At 35.4% G+C, this 21,552-nt stretch overlaps 1 protein-coding gene across 1 annotated transcript; it reads left to right on the plus strand.

Annotated features, from left to right (window-relative positions):
* The first annotated feature begins 6,274 nt into the window (after positions 1 to 6,274).
* LOC118745986 (probable medium-chain specific acyl-CoA dehydrogenase, mitochondrial) lies at positions 6,275 to 21,316 on the plus strand. The gene is made up of 4 exons (XM_036479695.1): positions 6,275 to 6,438; positions 19,576 to 19,926; positions 19,997 to 20,432; positions 20,801 to 21,316. Exons 1-4 carry the CDS (start codon positions 6,421 to 6,423, stop codon positions 21,250 to 21,252), a joined length of 1,257 nt encoding a protein of 418 aa, XP_036335588.1. The 5' UTR covers positions 6,275 to 6,420; the 3' UTR covers positions 21,253 to 21,316.
* Positions 21,317 to 21,552: the final 236 nt, after the last annotated feature.

Genomic DNA, 21,552 nt, shown 5'->3' on the forward strand with positions numbered 1-21,552 from the left:
GCTTTTCATAGCATGCTTTGTGGGGGGATCCCTACCACTACAATGGCAGGAAGTAACGGTACGCTACATCCCAAAGGTAGGAGGAAAACCAGCAGACCAACCAAAGTCATGCCATAATAGTTCTTACGTCCTTTCTACTAAAAACCATGGATAGAATCGTAGGCAGGCATAGTAGGGATATTTTCCTTACCGGAAACACTTTACATAGATATCAATGTGGAAAATCTACTATCCACGCTCTTCAGGGTCTCACAAAGAAAATTTAAAAGTATTTGATGAACAAAGATGTGAAGAGGTGGCGGTGGAATGTTTCTTAGGCGTGGAGGGCGCTTTCAATAAAACCTAACACTCGCTAATAGACAATTTCGTTCGGAAAAAAGGTGTGCAAGAATTCACATGCCGCTGTATAGCAAACGTCCTTGAATCCAGAACCGTTCCATCACTCTAGGACTAGGAAGAGTCAGATTCTCAGCTAAAAAATATTGCCCGCAGAGCGAAGTGATCTCGCCTCTGTTATGGTCCTCTACCTTCCTTGTGAAAATGGCATCGACGTTGAGGGCTATGTGGACGATATCATCATCCTTATCAAAGGTAGATTCGAAGACACTATCTCCAACCTTCTACAGAATGCAGAAATAATGGGTTAAATATAAACTCCAAGAAAAATAGCATAGTCATTTTCTCCAGAAAAAGGAAATGGGCAAATTAATAAAAGCGTGATGACACGCTCTCACGGAACCCGCACCTAGACAAAATTATTCAAAAGGCCAGGGCCTCTATCTGGAACTGCCGGGAACTAATAGGCCTTCAACGCTTAATACCTATTGCTGGGCATATTTCATAGGGTACCAGTGTATTATATATTCTCGCCAGAAAAGCGGCTGTGTAAAGTTATGAATCCCTATCTATATGTACCAGGCCATGGAGCCCCGAACGAAGCACTACATTACTGGACAAATACGGAAGGTAACAGACAGGCTAAGTCCTTCATTCTGGATATATCAACAAGGAGAACCCAAGAACTCCTTCACCTCAGTACGCATGAGTAATAATTGTTACAGGTTTTCTTACTGGCCACTGTATGGTCATTAATCACTTGTCAAACATTAGAGTTGTCAACTGTGATCAGTGTAGGTTGTGCAGCGGAGAACAGGAAACAGCAGGGCCCATTATGTGCCACTGTGAATCCCTCACTATGTCCAGACTTCACTTCCTAGGATGGCCGTACCTAAGAGGCATTCAGCCAAAGGACCTCGCGAGGTTTCTTAGCAATACGTGAATAGGTCTTCTAGTCGAATAGAGGGTTGTTACAATTCGGTCGAGGTAACTTGTCGACCTGTTGCCTCCTCTAAATCTAATCTAATCAAATCATCAGGTCTGGGTGTGCAGTATTTTAAAAATACTATTTTTCCTTCTATACATAGCATGCTCTACTATTACCATTACGCTTAGCGATCCCTCTGAAAATTTCTGACAGATTTCTTTGATTTGACCCCTGTATTCTTTCTTCTCGAAATTTTTGGTTCCTGGTACAAGAGTATTTGTCAACTATTTAATTCCTATTTCCAGGCTTTTAAACTGCATGAATCTTGAATTAGTATCCCTGGACTTCTATTTCAACAAAAAAGGATTTCTTTCAACAAGAAATAATAATATTACGTTTTACCGAAACCTTTTTTTAACACCTTTTTTATTGAGTAACGACTATCGATAATGGATTCTTTCGACTGGTCTCCCACTTGAAAATGCACATTCGCTTCAGTTCGTGAAGAAACCCTAGGGCATATATACTTGTTTCGCCAGGTACTTGTCTTAGTTTTGGATGTCTACTTTCGACTAATGTTGCGCTCTTTACTAAATAAGTTCGGGTGGTTTAATTCCCATCACAAAGAGTCACAATGCCTATTTCTACCGAAGTTAAGTATCCGGGATCCAGGCAACGCCCCGTGTGGACCAGTGAATCCGGAGGAAATGTACCCGGCAGATGTGTCCGACACCGCGACAGAGTTTTAGAACGAAATGTGCTCAGTCTCGGCTTACGTAGGTTCGGTCTAGATCCGCTGGGTTACACTATCAAAAGACCAGCTTCTGGTTTCAGAACCGGAGGAATTCGACTGCTGATGTCAACGTCAAAAACTGATGTAGCTGCTGTCTTTGTCACTAAAGCCCTGCGGTTTCAAATTTTCTTGCCCAACAACACGTCCAAAGGTAAATCCGAAAGCTCTTTAATCTAGAAAAAATATCTGGATCTTGGCAACCCTACAAGGATGTCTTAAAAACTTTCAAGAGTTCCGTCCGAATAGCCCAAAGGGAATATTGGAAGAACTTCTGCGGCAACATTGAGGAAACCTCCAAGGGCGACCGATTACGGAAGATCCTATTTAAAACTCCAGTTGCTTCAAATTATATCCAAAAGCCGGACGTAGAATAGATCTTGTCTTGCTAGACGCTCTCAAAAGCACACTTTCCTGGGTGTACTGTAGAACCTAAGTAGGGTTGCTAGATTTTTTATGCGCGAAGTCAGTACGTTAGACTTTTGCAGAGCGCCCTCTGTCTCGTGAATAGCAGGTGGTGGCTTTCGTGGTTCGTGTTTATTTTAGTCGCTGTCTTCGTATACGTCTTTAGAATGTATCCGTATTACACTTCAAATTCCACTTCGTATTCGTCTTCGAATTCACCTTCGTATTTGTTTCAGTCGCTGCTTTTGTAATCATCTTCAGAAAGTATGCTTATTCGCCTTCGTATCAGCCTTCCATTTCTCTTCGTATTGGTTTCGGTGCTGTCGTTGTGATCGTCTTGCAATTCATCTTGAAACACGTCTTCGTATTTGTCTTTGTGTTCGTCTTCGAATCCATCTTCGTCGTCACATTATATTTCAAATGTGTCTACGAACTCGTATTCCTATTCGTCTTCGGTTAGTCTATGTATTCGTTTTAATCTGGTCTTCGTATTCCTCTTCATATTCGTATTCATCTGCATATTCATGTTCGTATTCGTATTAGACTTTGTTGCCTTCTTTTTATTCGTATTTGTGTTCGTATCCGTGTTGGTCGTCGTATTCGTCTTCGCATTCGTGTTCGTGATCGTCTTCCTACTCGTCTTTGTATCCTTGTTTGTTTTTGGTTTCGTATTCGTATTTCTTATTGACAGCGTATTGGTATTTGTCTTCGTATTCATATTTGCTTTCGTATTTCTCTTTGTGTTCAAAAGCAAAAATATGAAGCAAAGGAAAAGGTGAAAATAATACTAGGGACCGAGAACGCGTTCCAGTTTTGGTTTAGCTCTGCACAAGATCGAAATATAATGTCAAGAACGTTCGCAAAAACGATCGAAACTGAAACAAAAGCATTGAGAGCAGTTTGAACGGGAGCAAAATGAGAACAAAAGGTTGGGGAACACTTCCGTAAAGAACAAAAATGGAACAAGGCTCTCCGAAATGTTTTCGAGAAGAACAGAATGAGAACGAAACTTTCGAGAACGTTGCCAATGAGAGAAAAATGATAACGAAAGTATCGAAAAAGTTTTCAAGGAGGTTCAAATAAGAACAAAAGTCTGAGGAACGTTCTGCTAGAGAACAAAACGAGAAAAAAAGTTTTTACAGCTTAACGTAAAGAATGGGAGAAGGACAATCGTTTCAGTGAGAGCCGCAATTGTTTATTCAAAGCCAGAGGAAAGCTGGATCATTTCAACTTCCTGATCGTTCATCATTAGGGTGAACTGCCCTTATATGGAACAATTTTTCATTTTCTATGTAAGAAAAGTTCGTGTCTTAAATCTTTCGTTCAATTAATTTGCGTAATTATCTTTCAGTTCTTTTTTAATTAATTCTTATATTCAAACATTTTAAATTAATCGAAAGCTATGAGAAAAATTTTGTTCTCGATTCCATTCTTCGCGAATATTACAGATAAGATTTGTTCCCGTTTTGTTCTTTGCCAAACGGACACTTTCATTCCCATTTTCTTCTCTTAGAAATGTTCCCGAAAGTATTGTTCGGATTTTGTTCTCTTTGGGAACGTTGTACAGGGTTTAGTTCCTATATAATTCCCATTGAGAACGTTCTCGATAGTTTTGTTCTCATTTTGGTTTTGGTTTTTGAAGCGTTCATGGGAACGAAATAGAAATACTAAATGAAGGCTGACAAAATATATGTATGTATGTTAAGAAAGTTGGTTAAGTTTTTTCGAAATTTTGTTCATTTTTATTTAATTTTTTATTTTTGTTTATTTTTAATTTTTTACTTTAAAATTATCCACTATTTTAAGAACTGTATTATACAATGGAGCTTACGAACATCGATTTTCTTGCAATACTGACGGTTTTTTGTTTTTTTTTTTTTCTATATATCACTTCCTAATTACCCTTTATAGAAAAAATTTGCTACAAAACTGCATACATACTGTATACATACTGCATACTGCTAAAATATTAACCAAAAAGTGTAATCAAGTATGTAAATTTGCATAAAGTTTGGAATAAAAATTTTTGGAATTTTTGTTGTAGTACTAGCCATAATTTTATATATGTGACACGTAAAATTAAAAGGGACCTACGGTCAGAAAAAATCGGTTTTCACTTTTTCATCGACTCTTATAGTAAACGGGCCACTCTTTCCAATGCAATAAGGAGCAGCTTTCTAGCTGCATTAGTTTTTTCACAATTTCACGTTATTTCAAAGTTAGGTACTTTCACACAAAAAAGTACAAAAAAATCAAATCTGACAAACTATTCTGAAATTAATCAAGTTCGCTTGAAACTCATTACTTGGGGGTTTTCGAACATCGGATTCGTAATCACTGACCTCGTTTTCGGTGTCAACGACATTTTTGAGTTTCACATGAATCAGAACAAATTTTAAATTTTTTCCGCCATATTGAATTTTTAAAAACGAACATCGGATTCGGAATCAACGACACCAAAAACCCCGGGTAACGAGTTTAAAGCGATTCCGATCAATTTTTAAAAAAGTCAGCCAGCCTCAAATTCAAATTTTCTGTGTAAACCGTAGTTCAATAGGCATCAACTGAGGAAAAATCGCATATCGATGATCGAATTTTTTTTATCGATTCACGGATCGAATCGAAACTAAAAATCAACGAAAAATCTACTCGAAAGGGCTCGATTATCGATTTAATCGATATTCGATTTAATCCATATAAAAGCGGCATCTCTATTTCATAAAATAAAATAACACCCTAATATATGCCTTAATTGCGGTATAAAACGAAGTGTTGGAAGATACGGTATTCGTGCACTAGCGAAAAGTACCATTTTTTATCATGCGTTCCCATCTTTGTGCCACGACTGTAGAACTGAACGTAACACAAACATACATACGTTCTCTATCAACCTTACACCCGATTTACATGTTTCAAGTACTTGAAAGCAATTCTTGCTCATTCTCTTTTGCGTTTTCTACTTGCTTTTACACGTTTCAATTCTGTTGAATTCAAGTTTTTGGTTCTTTAAATGGGAAGCAACGAAAATGCCAAAAGCAAAGCAAGATTGTTGAAACGACTTGACGGTACAGACGCACCCCCTCTCTTCCACACGCGAGAAGAATTGAATTCAATACTTGAACTGTGTAAAAGCAGTCTAATTGAAGAAAGCATGAGCATAGCAGAGACGAAAAATTGTTATTATGATGAGAAAACAGCAAACAAATATGTATGTGTATGTATATGTGTTTGTACATATGTCCATACATATGTATATGCATACATATATAAATATATATGTATAAATATAGGTATGCACATCCCAGTGCGAAAAGGTAATGTCTGGGAATGCAGAAAGTAATAGATAGTCCCTATAACCTACGCACGAAAAGATGCAAGAATTTCTCCACAGCGATGTCATACAGAGGTAATGTGTCGCATATCGCTTTACGAAACTATAAATAGAATTAAAAAAAAAAATAATAATAAGAATAAAAAATAAAGTCCGTGCCACAGGTTTCGAATCCATTCGGCTACAGCAGTTGTTGAGATAACGTGAGAGAAAGACATACTAGAGTTAGTTCTCAAACTTTTTGTTTTGTTTGTAGCTTCAAAACTACACATCGTCCGTTCGCTTACATTGCGATGCATCTTTTCGTTCAACCGTAGTTGTTAGTCTTTTCTTGGTTGAAAAAGGTTATGCATTCCCATTTTCCTACTGGGATAAATTTGTTGATAACAACTCGTTTGAAGCGCAACCACACAGAGCGCAAAGTTCCAAAGTCCAATTCAGATGCATTCGACTTTCAATAATAAAGTGAGAGTACTGAGCAAACTTATTTTTATTCGTATTAGCGACGTAGCAGAGTCAGGAACGAGCCCACTCACAAAACATTTCACTTTGTACTACACACCTCAGCATTTAGTTACCAAATACCTATTATAATTTTTTCAATAATTTTCAAATTGTGCGTAATAAAATATGGCTTTTTTAAATAAGGTAAGAAAGTTATTAAGAAGGCTGTGTAGAAAAATTATTAATGTTTCGAAAAGTATCTAGAGCAAAGCAAGCGGAAAAATTATTAAATAAGTATGTACATATGTGTTAATAAATAAAAGAGTGTAAAAGTGAAGTGGAAATAAGCGTTGGTGTAAGGGAAGGGAAAAAATAAAATGAAAAAATTCGTTATGTGCAATTGCATATGTATGTACATATATATGTATATATATGTATGTATATATAAAAATAGTACATACTTACTTACATACTTACATACATAGTACGTGCGCACATATCGCTCATTTTCTGAAATAGTGTGTTAATCAAAAAAAAAAAAAAAAACACCCGAGAAAAACGGCTTTAAAGTTTACGGTTTACATTCGCTCTCATAGCAAAAGTGAAGATCCATTTTCTTCAAATTACCTTTCGTTAATTGATACAGCCATACAATTTTTACGAAGCGTCATTTCTGCATACCTAACTCAAAAAAAAAAAAATATAACACTCTGGCAGGAAGGTACCCAGTGCAATTTTGTATACTCGCTTTAACATTGTATGTGTGCTAGGAGTGCCAGTATTCCCGTTTACCTCCTAAACGGGCGATCAGGCAGTACACGCAGAAATATCGTCCCAAAAACTTGGAAAGGAAGCGATGCGGGATCACTCCCATAACAACCTCCCAGACACCTCCCAAAAAGACAACAGGGGAGTGCAATAAGGGTAGTGCTACCATAAGAGGTATTCCGCAAGCCTTCTGTGCGATTACTTAATAAAAGAGCTTTTCTATGCTTGCGAATCCCTTCTCATGAAGTAATAAATAGAAGACTACTCCCACATTGGTCCATAGCGAACATTTAACTGATATTTAAGCAATCCATTTATTTCACCATTGAATCATATGCTTGTGTACAATATTACAAGAACTTAACAGACGTTTATGAAATGGTGAAATTTAAAACAGGCGAAGTAATAAAGCTTTTTCGCTTTATTTCCTTTATTTTCTAGACATTCGGCTATTTAAGCGAAAATTTTTACAAGCAGTTTTTCAAATCTTTGTTCTCGCTCCGGTATAATTTCACCATGTGAATGTATGTACTCGTATATGATTTCCTGGGTGCCAAGGGGAAAGTGTATAATGCTTTCCTGTTTTAACGACGATCAATGTGAAGGTGACTTTGCCCATCTGCCATCTTCTTGCCCTAGACGGGCAAAATATGAAACGTTAAAACCTAACCTCACTAATTGGCGTAATAAGTCTAAAGAAAAGTTGTAATAAATACTGACGGAGCTTAATTTAATTCTATGTGCTATACAAATTAAATTATTGCGTTCTCCTTATTTTATTTCTAAAACAAAAGTTCTCTGTAGTTTTCTTTGTGATATGTTTTTCCAAAAACACAAAATTTATTTTAAACGGGGTGCCTATAACATACATCGCGTTTTGTTCCTAAGCGATTAATAACGGACAAATCTCAATTATTGCAATCTCCCATTTGACTTCTAAGCTGTCGTACGACAAGTTCTCTTGGGTACTTATATGTACAAATATACATTCCCTGCAACAAAATTTAGAGACATTCTGACAAAGCGCTAGTTCCGAACTACATATATCAGAAACTATCTCTGAACTAATGCAAAACGGATGCAGAGCGGGACAGTTGAAACTTGCGGTGTAAATGTGCAAATGCTCACTGCTCGTACAATACGAAAGTAGCTCAGCGAGAAGACCTCCGACTCAAGCATCGTTAGTCGCGAGTTCAAATCGCGATGGAGGCACAAATTTAATAAATTGTTGCGTTGAGCTTATAATAATTGTTTTATTTAATAAAATATGTAACAAAAATGAAATATGTTAAAGAAAAGAAAAAAACGAAAAAAAATATCCAAAAATCGAATCTTAAAATCGTTTTCTTTAAAAAAAAAAACTGTCCGAAACGGAACCGGTTAAAAACTAGTTGCAAAGTAATGCACTGGTAGACAATTGCCACCGCCAACGACATCGCCGTGTAAAACTGGACAGTTGAAAGCATTGCTTGGGTATTGAGCAAAAGGTCTAGTTCTACGCTAGCTCTGATCTAGTCAGATTTTCTGGGGCGTTTGTATGTTGATTTCAATATTCTACTGTATGTGTTAAGTGACGTCGGCAAAAAATATTACGTGCAACATGTATCTCGCTGAGTTTTACTGAAATAAAAAGTGCTCTCTCAATTATTTAAGTTTACGCGGTAGAGCAACTCTAGGGGCTGGTTTCTCCAACTTAACTTAACTTAGTTTAGCCATTTTTTGGACTTAAGTCAAAAGTTAGCCTACTTTTTACGCAGCTTATTCTAGGCTAAGTCTAGAAAATTGGCTAAACTAAGTTAAGTTGAGTTGGAGAAACCAGCCCTAGGAGATATTCACTCTAACTAAAGTCAAAATAGCGAAATCTTAACTTTTCTCTTTGTTACCTCTAGCTTAAGCAGCATTTACGTGGGGCGATTTTCTAGGCGATTCAACATTGCTCAACCAAAATCGCTCGTGCGAATGGTGATTCAAAAATTGCTTGCCTCAAAGTAGACACCAAATCAACTTTTCCAGGCCTCAGATGCATTGTCTTTACAGTTTGTTTTCTATCTCGATTTGTTGTCAACGCTTGATGTATGTTTGTGCATACATATGTATATGCAGAGTGACGATCATGATTCAATAATACAAGGTTGGATAAATATTGACATTTGTGTCAATCGACTGCCTTGTAAGTATGCGTTTAAGAAGGAAAGAGAAGCGGGTCACAATTTTATCCCCTTTTGTGTAAAGGTAGTAGGAAAAGTAAGTAGTCTGGTAGTGCTGTAATGCGTTTTTGTATACAAATTGAATTAAATATATAAAGAAGATTCCACTGATCTACACAATAGACAATGAATTAATTTTTTATGGCCACATAAATATTAAAAATTAAATAAATGGATATTCACATAAAATTCTTGCCAAAGAAAAATCTTTGAAGTCTTTGAAGAAATATTCCCAAATATTCAAAATAAACCATGGTTTCATTGATATTCCAGTATATATTTAACAAAATTAATGGAATTCAAACAAATCCTTTATTCAAAGGGACTATATGAAGAATTATACAAATGGTAAAGATGCAATTGATTTAATGCATATAAATTAATCTTTTAAAAAAGTATTATATTTGTTGCATTTAAAGATTGCATGTTCAATATCTTAAATTGAATTACATTTGGTTTTTTTTTTATTTAAATTTTTTAGTAATTTTTTTTTTACTTTTTTCTGCAATCAGTCTTGCTAATCATTATATTGGTTACATTTAAAAGTTAGATCTTCAATATCGCAATTTAATTACATTTGGTTATTTAAAATTCTAATTTTTCTTTAATGTTTTTTACTTTTTTCTCCAATCAGTCTTGTTAATCATTATATCGGTTAAACTTTAAAAATATATCTTCAATACATTACATTTCGTTTTTTAAAAATGTTAATTTTTTGTAATGTTGTGTACTTTTTTCTGCAATCAGTCACAATCAGCACAAGAAAATACCTTTATTAATATTTCCACTTTCGCTTTTATGGAGTGGTATACTTACTTGTAAATATGCAAAGGCTGCACTTGACCAACCCAAAGGCTGCAGTGGTAAAAATACATGCACCAGCAAACGTGGACGGACACCCAAATGATCCTGACCTTCTCAACAGAATATATTTATTAATATTTGTACTACCATACGTGGATGGACACAGGGATACTAGCATGCAAAACTTACTTGCAACGGCTGCACTTGTTGTAAAACGCTACTTTTTGCAAAATAAATATGTAAATTATTGTTGTAATTCAAAATATTTCCATTATTTTTGATTTTTTTGCCATACTTACTTGAATTTGCTCAATAAGAAAATGAATTTCCTCGAAACATTCGATGAAAAAATATCGGCAGTGTTGCCTGTTGAACTTTTTATACGAAGACAATATTTCTCCTTGTATTTTAGTAGTAGTTTTTATAAATCAAAAAAGAAGGCAACACAGGCTAAGGCAGAATGCGGGAGCGAGACAACTCCCAGGTTATCCAACCTTGTATTATTGAATCATGGTGACGATGTAGAAAATAAAGCTGGCGCCATCCACGGACCGCTAACCCTTCTTCGCTTTGACAGCGTCCACCTACTTGCTGACGTCATAAAATACTTTTTCGCACTAGGGATGAAAATTAAATTTTCAGATTGTACTTATTTGCCGAAAAAAATTTTACCTAAAAGTAGATAAATGTACCTAAATATTAATATGTATATTTATGTGTACAAATTTTTCATAGTGGTTGGCAACCACTCCCTTCGGTACCATGTCTTCTTTTGAACTCACATCAAACAATGCTTGATATTAAACATTAAAAGGAATTTCTCCGAGCAGTACTAGCCAAAACTATGTTTTAACCAATTAATTTTAAAGTTTTTTCTCTACCCCAACTTAATTTAGAACGTTTTAATGTCGTAACCACTTCAAAATTTAACAAACTGTGATGAAATTCATTGCAATACTTTACCCAGGGTCGAGAGAATTCAGAAGGTGGCGCCGATGGCAACACCGCTAATCGGCTCTCAGTGAATTTGACAGAATCAGCTGTTTTGCTGACGTCACAGTCGAGATTACAGCAGTAGTGATGTGCTGATTCAATAATTTTAAGTATTGATCGATATCGGTACTGATTTGAAAAGTATCCAATGCTCTCGATACTCGGTACCGAAACATTTAGGTTTCGAATAAAAGCGCACATAGGCCAAAAATATGGAGAAACGGTTCAGGGGAGACTCGCCTATCAAAACCCAAATGTAGGAGCCAATAGAGCTTTTAATACTGATTCAAATGAAAGATGTATATATGTCGGTTCGAGGTCATAATACAGAGAAACTCTTACTTGTTTGAAGCATTTTTGTTCCAGCTGAATCGGACGGTATCATTTTTGTAGGCCTGAAGGCTTCTTCATCCGTCAAAGCATTTTTCTTGAACCTTGGACTAAGGTTAAAACTGATAAAATAATATTTCTCTGTTGCGATAAGTTCAAGTGTTTTACCGATATCATATAAATTAGTAATGAAAGTTTTTCTAAACTTGAAATGCATATAATGGCGAAGGATTAATGTAAAGAATCGGTATCGGGTACCGAAAAGGAAATATTGGGTACCGACAATTCAGCACATCACTCAAGAGCAGTTTTATTTGCCGCTCTCAGTTGTCAACTCTACGATGACGTCACGCCAAAATTACTCTCACGAACTCTGCTGCAATCGGCGCAATCTTGTATTATATCATTCTTGGACTTTACCCATGGTACAATAGTTACAGGTATTGTCTTCCCAAAGAGCGCATATTTCTGTTTGCCTTATTTGAAAAACATCATTGTTGCCCACACTAAAAGGTTTACTGCTAGGATCAACATTGAACTGCGTCAAATTGAAAATAAGGGAGCACGAATCTCGATGTGAAGCAAAACTTTCTGGGAGGACAATAGTTGTGTTTGTTTACAAATTATCCAGTAACTTTATTTCTAAGAATTCGCTCTCATAGAAAAAATTTACAAAAAAATACGCGAACGCTATTCCAGTAATAATTTGCAAGTTTCATGAACAGCTGATAAATTGGTTGTTTATTCGCAGCATATTCCTAATAAAACAATATATTTAATATTTAAATATGTTTATTTTGTTAATTTCCACGATAAAATCTCACAAACAGTTTCCTTATTAGTTTAAATTCCATCCAGTAACATGCGATCAGCTGTTTTTCGTACTGGCAAATTCTTACAAGTAAAAATTTATCCAGTAAAATCCAGTAAAAACTTGTAACTTCAACTGTCATTTTTCGTTCTCTCAATTTACCCTACTTTGCAAGTTTTTGCGTACGAATACGCCAAAACATGAAAATTCGTAAAAACTTTTACTGGATTTTACTGGAAATGAGTAAATAAACGCAATTAATACCTGTAATTATTGTACCATGCACTTTACCATCCGCCTACGTAGAGCAAAATCTCTTATTTAGCTTGCCAAATAGAGCATGGAGTTGTCGTAGAATAGAGAGAGAGAGAGCGATCGAAAGATCTAGTTGCGTACACGTCGAAAAAGTCTCACTAAATAATGGCTCAGTTATGCATACTTGGCATTGCATGAGAATTGCCACATAAGGAATCTGTTAAATAAGCTTTGCGTGTAAGCGTTTACCCAACGCACAGCATTACATATTGGTTTTTGATTTCTACATAAAAATTACATTCTGTGCAGTGCAGTGCAAAGTATGCATAACTGAGCTATAATTCTCTTGTTGAGCTCTTTTGTATATATAGAGTATTTACACGTCTCTAGTGAGATTTTTGTCCAAGTCTCGCGTTTTTTCTCTACCGTATACACTTAGCTTACGGCAAGAAAGGTATTTTTTTTAAGGTTTAGTTATGTACATTTGTATATGCGTCAATTCTGTACTTTGACCCCATCCACTTGAATACCGCTCGAATATGGCCGTATAGCTTCGGTAACTCGACATAGATTTGGCATACATATGTACACATTGTGTATATGTACATACATACATACATACATATGCATGTATACATTTATCGTATCACTCTTACATGTGTATGCCTATATACATATGTACATGCATACAAATTTACAAACGTTTTTAAGTATGAATATTCATTCGAAAATACATATGTACATATGATTATTCAATGTACATATGTATGTACATTAGGGTGGTCCAAAAACAGCAAAGTTGGAATTGTAACGCTCTCACTCCTAGGATTGTTATAAAATTCTATTTTTCCAATACATGGTAAACTTTGAACGCTTTGAGCGACCTCTAAATATTTTTGATTTCAAAATAAAAAAATAAGTTAACATTTTTTCGGTATAGAACAATCCTAGGGGGTGAGAGCATAAAAATTCCGACTTTACTTTTTCACATGCATTTTTGGACCACCCTAATGTACATACATACAGGCATATATATGTATCTATGTATGTGTATCAAATATTATCTTGGGAGCTATGACCTCTTAATTTCTAACATTCTTCGTTTATTAAAGCGAATTTTCTTGATCATTCGGTTATTGCATTTTTAAATTATATTTTTTTATTTGAGTTTCCTTTCAAAGCTGCGACTTTTACTAAAAGATTTTCTGCAATAAGTCATACCTAGATATACATACATACCGTTAGTATAGTATGGATAGGGCGTACATACGTATCAAATCATCGCTGAAATTCAAAAAAGCCACAACTAAAAAAAATGTTTTTGCATAAAACGATGTGGCACTTATAAATCGATGAAGTGCATCATAATCAATCAAAAAGTGAATTTTAGATCTTTAATTAGTTACTGAATTTTTATGCCCTTCCATACTATACTAACGATACATATGTATGTATGTACATATGTACCTATGTTCATGTAGCGAAAAAGTAGGTCTTTGGGTTAATTTTTTATTAATATTTGCCGGTATTCATTTCAAATAATACATAGATATACATATGTACATACACAGCATACACAACTCGGCTCGTCTTTCACCTTGAGAGCTAATTTAAAGTTCCAATGAACCTCACAAGAATTTTATGAAAAATAAAACACACACCCCTTTTATTACGCCTAAAAATATCAACGGCACATCAACATATAGAGCACTTTGCGGGAAATTATCGTATGTGCCAGAAACGAATTTTAAAAGAGAGCGTTTTTTTCTACTTTTAAACATTTTTGGCGTAGGTATAGGGATTTTAGCTATAACATTTTACCAGGTGATGCGTTGTTGGGTGCCGAACAAATTTGCATCAAAAAGTCAATTTCGCCAAAATGCCACATTCTTGAATTTCGCGAAAAAGTGTCGATATGTGTATGTGAATTCTGTGTAACAATAATCACATCCCGCTTACTTTTACTTTAATTAATTTACTCCACTATGATTAAAAAACCCTGAGACAGTGACTCAATCAAGTACTAAATTATTCATTAAGCCCAATCGAATGTTCGGTGCGCCAAGTGCAAAGTGTGTTAGCTGAGCGTCGTGGTTATATTCGCACGCCTACACTACCCGTTGATTCCGAGAAGCGAGCTGCTGCTGCAAGCAGGGACGTGAACTGGTTTTGAACCGGAAAGCCGCTTTTTCCTATTAATTAACTGAACCATTAACCGAACCGAAATTTTCCACAAATGTTGGATCCGAACAGAAAACCGAACCACTTTCAATAAAAGTTTAAAGGTTCGTTTCAACCAATTTTCAATAGATGAATGTACCCACTTTTTTCTTTTTGTTAAACAAGGTAATACTTACCATATTTGTTTACCATGTGTCAAATGTAAAGGCAACCCATCTCATTTGACAGACAATTGACCCTTAACCTAGCGCGTTGTTGCACTTGACACTTGACACTTAAAATTGCGCGTTATTTTTTTGTTTTTCGAACCGTTGAACCCAACCGAAACCCCGGTTCAAAGATCAAAAAAACCGCTTTGATGAACCAATCCAAAAGTGCAAAAACGGTTCGAACCACTGAACCGAACCGACCAAATTTTTCATCCGGTTCACGTCCCTGGCTGCAAGTGCTATCTCACTTAAAAGTACTAGCCATTCTCAACGTTGCCGCTTTGGTAATTTTTAACCAAAATTGGTAATTTTTTTCTTTCATTATAAAATTTGGTAATTTCTTTTTCAATTTGGTAACTTTTCCGATTCGGTCCTACATGTTTGTTCAGTAGAGTAGATCCTTCTCTCGCATAAGTCAATATAGGCTCGTTCTGTTTCCACATTAGGAAGAGGCCCATGTGTTCTCGTTTAAAAGGCTATGGCAGGGACTTCACTTGGTTTATGAGCGAGTCTAAAACTTTCAGGACTGCCTTCAATCGTTGATTTTTTTGCTACAAAGTTTATTCGCATAAATACAGCCGTAAGAGTAGCCTCTTAAAAAGTCAAACGGTGTCAATTCAGATAATTTCGGTGGCCAAATAACATCCCCTCCACAAGAAATTATGAGCCATGACAATCTAATGGATTAGATGCCTTCCCTTGTTCACACAGATATAAAAATTATCGCTGAAAACATGTAAATCTTGGTGGCTTCGGATATATGTACATTTGTACGAGCTTGAGTACAGTTCTGCACACAAAATAAATTTGGTATTTTTTTGTTGAATTTGTTAACTTTTTCTGGAGATATTGGTAAAAAATAAAAAATGTTATTTGTGGGACAACATCAAGACGCACGCCACAAATAGGAGGGGCAGCTCGGCCAATCTATGCTAATACTACAGATTTTTGGGTGACGATAAAAAGCAATTGGTGCAAAAATTGGTCCACATATGTATGTATGTATTTTGAACAATATACAGAACTTGTTTTTTTTTAGTATAAGCTAACATTGCTGCAGTAGTTTTATTTGGCTAAATAAGTTTCAATATAACTAATAACTGCATATAAATTAAAAAAAAAACCCATAAATAATTGAACAAAGTTAAATAGAAACAAATGCGATTAATTTTTTTCCAATTATTTTTGACTTTTTCCGATTTTTCATTTAATGGTGAAAAATCATGATTATTTTTTATTAGTTTTAAAACTAATCATTTACTGTACATAATAAGGTGCAAATAATGGTATTTGATCATTAAACTGTTCTCTTAAAAAAAAAACACGATCTAATTAGTAATCATTATTTAACAAGTCTGAATAAAATAAACTTTGAAATAGGTCTACAGTTGATAAGCCAGATAAGGTCATTCAAGTTATCTAAAATTGTACAGCAAATACTGTGTGTTACGGATCTAGCAATACACTATTATCTTTATTTAAAAATAAAATTGTACAAAGCATAAAAAGTAAAAATAATAATAATCAAAGGAATACTTGTCCGGGATCATTGATTTTATTATAATTAGATGCCCAGATAAACGAAGGGATGATTTGTTTGCGCGTATGTACAAACATATATGTATGCTTTAGCTTGAATTAAGTTATAGACAATTAAAATAACTACATACATACATATGTAGCTATGTGTATTGACAGCTAATAAAAACTATGTAAATCGTATGCTTTTACATATGTACATACTTACATATGTATATTAAAAATTACTTTAACTGCTACGCATCTGTTAGATAAAATTATTTACTTATGTACACACATTCATAAATATGTACATACACACATGGCCTAGATTAGATTAAGGTGGCTGCTGATATTTCTAACAGCTCAGATATGTACATTAGACCGTACCAGAAAAAAAAGCGCGCCCGTTGTCATATCTTCGGCCTTTACAGGCGGATTTTAAAGTATGGTATATCGATGCTTTTATCTTGAGGCATTTTTTTTTTGTTCCAAGGTTCATTGACCTCAAATACCCTGTTCTAGTACTTACCCACCAGATCTCAGTTTTTATCACCAAAACGTACCAGCCTAATGTCAGTAAATTAAAGCTCTCCAAAACTCATTAAACTTTTGCTAATAAAAGCATGTTCACATTATCGCAATTTATGGCTCAATGGTAATTTATTGGCAAATCATGCTGAAATCAAGTTATTTCGCCTTATAAAATCTGTCAATAAATTTAATAGAAATTAGATAATGTCTTATAAATAGAGCTCAGATTCTTATGTTAAAAATCAAGCCTAAAAATATGTGCCATTTTTGCATGAAAATGCGAGCTCTAATTATGAATAAAAAACCTCTTATTAAGAAATGAAAAAAACCCCATTTGTCATGCAACAATTTATTTTAAAAACAAATACAAACCGTGGCGCAATAATGAGATTAAGTAGTAGGGGAGCTTTCTCTGTTCATTTTCTGACTTTCGGCTGCCTTGCATTTAACAATGTTGCTTTTATTCGTTGGATGTTTTAGGTGTTAGGAGGCATCTGGCTATTTACTATTTGCTTGCAACATTGTTTTTTCTAAAATTTTCTGTTCGAATTTTTGTGAGAAATATGTAAAATCTTTGGTATATAATTTATTTGTGAACAAAAAATTAATTATGACTAAGTCAAGCTGTGCAAATTGCAGGAAAACGTGGATTTGTGAAGGCATCCGTATGTTCCATGCACCAGTGGGGCAGGTTAGGCCAGATAACTCGATTGAATTCTGCAGTGTGCCCATTGCTCAACATTCTAGACTATGCGAAATTCATTTTTAATCTTTATAAATCTGTTATATTTAGTGACCTTTTTCCTTGAACTCACGTGTTGCGTTTGTGTACTTCCTAGGGTAATTGACACGGTTTTTCCAACCGCTTTCAACTGTTTTTTTATGTCTATAGGCGGTTTTTTTTTTGAAATCTTGATTTTTCGAATATCGAATAAACCGTTTTATTTTTTAATCGAACAAACCGGTTTTCACATTTCTTGACCTTTCAATCGGCTACGGCGGCAAGAGCATTACTCATATTCAAAAAAGTCGGAAAATTGCAATTAAGTATTCAAAAAGTTAAAATAAGGCCAAACGTCGATTTTTCACTGATTTTTATTTATTTCACTTTTGGTCTAAAAAAAAGATTAAAGTTAATTTTTAGCCATGACTTCATACCAGTATAAGCGATTTCCCTGTATGAAAACTACAAATAAAAAAAGTTTGTAAGTTTTTTTTTAATTTCAAACGGTTTTTTCAAATTGCAATTTTCCGAATAACTCGAAACCCGGTTTTGGAAAAAGGCCAATTATCGAACACCCTAGCCTTCACGTTATCGACTTTCTTGATGTGGATTTTATATATCTGATTGCGTCGCTTCATAAAATTATCAAGATTTTTTTATGCATTCGTTAGTGAGTCCCTGTAGACTTTTTTGTGCAAAATCTTTTTAACTAACTTCCCCGTTTTGAAAGGTTTTTTTTCCTCCAATAAGGCAGTTTAAAGTTTTTTTTCGCACTCTTGGTATACCCAGTCGGCAAAGTTATAAACAAAGAGGACTTCTGGAAGTCCTTATTTGGGATCTTTTGGAACGATAAGCCTTTTGTGCTCGATTCTTTACTCCTTTTCTTATTCATATTTCCTTAGAAGGGAAAACTTTACGTGAAACAATAATGAAACAGTTTGAGTTTAACTTTGCAGTCTTTTATTTGGCTTTGGTTGGAAACAAACCTTTACGTCTGCCTTAGACTTATTTGACTTTCGCTACCATGGAAACCCACCTTCTCTTCTGTCTTCGAATGGTAGCGCTATTGGAAGATCTTTTAATAAAGTCTCCAAGGCGTTTAATTAGAAACGCTCCTCACTTTGCCGACTGGGTAATCCCACCATCGTAAAAACTAAAAACTCATACTTACACATGCTAATCAAGTGTATAAAGAAATCACGAAATCAAAGTCTGAACGCACTTAATTTATGTGAAGTAATTTGATCGAAATGAAATAATTTATGCTGTAATAAAAACACAGTTTAAGGAAGATTTTTAATTATTTCAGTGGAACTATTAAAAAAATTTATTGCTGAATGTAGGTGTCACTAAAAATTTTCTGGTATCTGCAACCAGATTTCTTTCTTCGCTTTTGCAGTACTAACACAGGTCTTGAAACCATTTTAATGCTGTCTTCTTTTTTGATAGAATCTGTTAGGTTTATTACTGCCTGCTAGCATCTCAAGCTCTGGGTATTCTCGTTTTTGTGTCACTAATTTTCTTTTTTTTTTGAGGAGACGTTTCACGCTCTCTCAAAAACCTACTAGGATATCTACAATTTTTATTACCAAATAAGAAATGCTGCTATAGAAATCATTTGAGCTTATTAAAGTTAACCAAGCCCATAAACATACAAAAAAGGTGTTACCATAAAAATGTCCTTAGACGGGTTTCATATCTAAGTAATTAGACATAAGATGTATTGTGGAACGATTTTTCGGCTCATCGAGGGCACAACACCGATGTCACCCAAATTTTACAAGCAATAACGGAAAATCTTTTCACAATGCATCATAGTCCTACCCTGTCGGAAACACCAACAACCAAAATGAGAAAAAATTAGAGATACTCCGAAGACCAGTCTTTGTTAAGATGATTTATACCAATATACTTAGTTTTATGGCATCTTATTTACTAGCCTACTTTTACCAATGAATTTTCAATTAATTGCATATGTATGTACATATATATTTATTTTATTTTAAGATTGCTACCACGTCCTTTCGAAATTTGGCATCACGTAGCTATGGTGGTATCGCTCACGTCATACCTACTGGTCCTTCCTTCGGCATAACCGAAGACCAAAAACAAATGCAGGAACTCGCACGCAAATTCGTACGCGAAGAAATCATACCAGTAGCGGCACACCACGACAAGACTGGCGAATATCCCTGGGATATTGTGAAGAAAGCATGGTCGTTAGGTTTAATGAACAGTCACATACCCGCCGACGTTGGTGGCATGGATCTCGATTGCTATACGAGTTGTCTGATTGCCGAAGAGTTGGCTTACGGTTGCACTGGCATTATGACCGCCTTGGAGGCGAGTAGTTTGGGCGTAAGTTAAGGATTTCGTTAGAAGTTCACTTCTCTTTCGATTAACACCTTTTTGGCGTTTTTTCTTGCAGCAAACGCCTGTTATAATGGCTGGTAATAAAGAACAGAAGAAGAAGTATTTAGGGCGTCTGTTAGAGGAGCCGATTGTAGCCGCTTATGGTGTTACAGAGCCCGGTGCGGGCTCAGATGTTAACGGCATTAAAACGAAAGCCGAACGCAAGGGTGATGAATACATTTTGAATGGACAAAAAATGTGGATAACCAATGGTGGTGTGGCGAATTGGTACTTCGTGTTAGCGCGCACTAATCCCGATCCAAAGGCGCCAGCCTCGAAGGCCTTCACCGGATTTATTGTAGAGCGAGATACACCCGGCGTAACGCCCGGTCGCAAGGAACAGAATATGGGCCAACGTGCGTCCGATACGCGCGGCATCACATTTGAAGATGTGCGTATACCCAAGGAAAATGTGCTGATTGGTGAAGGCGCTGGTTTCAAAATTGCTATGGGTAAGTGAAATTACAAATGGCCTCATTGGTTTAAATACATACATATCGATGGTGCTATGCAATAACGCCACAATTCAAAATTCAAAAAATAAAAACTGTTACTACTGTTAAGTGGCTCATGTATCTAGTCCTTGTGAATCCATGTCTTATCTTTAATACTTACTTAAGCAATCCTTACTGCTTACTTTAGATAAGGATGGAAATGGATTAGGCAAGGATAAGAGACAAAAGCCACCTAACAGTAGTAATGGTTTTTATTTTTTAAATTTTGAATTGTGTCGTTACTGCAGAGGACCATCGATATGTAGTACCTCAGTTCATCAAATATTTACATAAATAAATATTTTTTATTTCTATTTTCTTCGCAGGTACATTCGACAAAACACGCCCACCTGTTGCTGCTGGCGCAGTCGGTTTGGCGCAGCGCTGTTTAGACGAAGCGTTGAAATATTCACTGGAGCGCAAAGCTTTCGGTGTGCCGATCGCTTATCATCAAGCTGTGCAATTTATGCTCGCCGACATGGCTATTGGCGTGGAAACATCTCGTCTTGCCTACCGTCTCTCTGCGTGGGAAGTTGATCAGGGTCGCCGTAACAGCTACTATGCTTCGATAGCGAAGTGTCATGCTGCGGATATGGCGAATAAAATTGCCAGCGATGCTGTGCAGATATTCGGCGGAAATGGCTTCAACACCGAGTACCCAGTAGAAAAGCTGATGCGTGATGCCAAAATCTACCAAATTTACGAAGGCACTTCTCAAATCCAACGTCTGATCATATCCAGAAATATGTTTGAAGAGGCGAAACAGTCTTCAAAATAAGCTAAGAAATTTATTTATAAAAAACAAAAAAACAAAAATAAAAATGTGTATTTAGTGAAGTGTATGTATTTAGAAGAATATGAATGATAATTACAAAATTTTTTTACGAACTGCTTGATTGTTACAAGTAAAATAGGGAACTACGAAAAAAATTATGGTTAATAAGTACAAAAAAAATAAAAGATACATACTTATATATTTATAAATAATCTTGCGTCTAGTTATTTATGGGCGCTGGAATTCGCGACCTTCGTATAAGGCATTGACTCCCATCATACAGTTCTTTTGTTTTCAAATCTT

Source organism: Rhagoletis pomonella, unplaced genomic scaffold (assembly GCF_013731165.1).
Source record: "Rhagoletis pomonella isolate Grant_MI unplaced genomic scaffold, Rhpom_1.0 Rhpom_scaffold_00010, whole genome shotgun sequence".
Taxonomy (NCBI): Eukaryota; Metazoa; Arthropoda; class Insecta; order Diptera; family Tephritidae; genus Rhagoletis; species Rhagoletis pomonella.

Coding starts and splice junctions, on each gene's coding strand:
- LOC118745986 (XM_036479695.1), top strand. Junction 19,927..19,996: donor TGGAGGCGAGTAGTTTGGGC/GTAAGTTAAGGA, acceptor TTTTTCTTGCAG/CAAACGCCTGTTATAATGGC. Junction 20,433..20,800: donor TGGTTTCAAAATTGCTATGG/GTAAGTGAAATT, acceptor TTTTCTTCGCAG/GTACATTCGACAAAACACGC.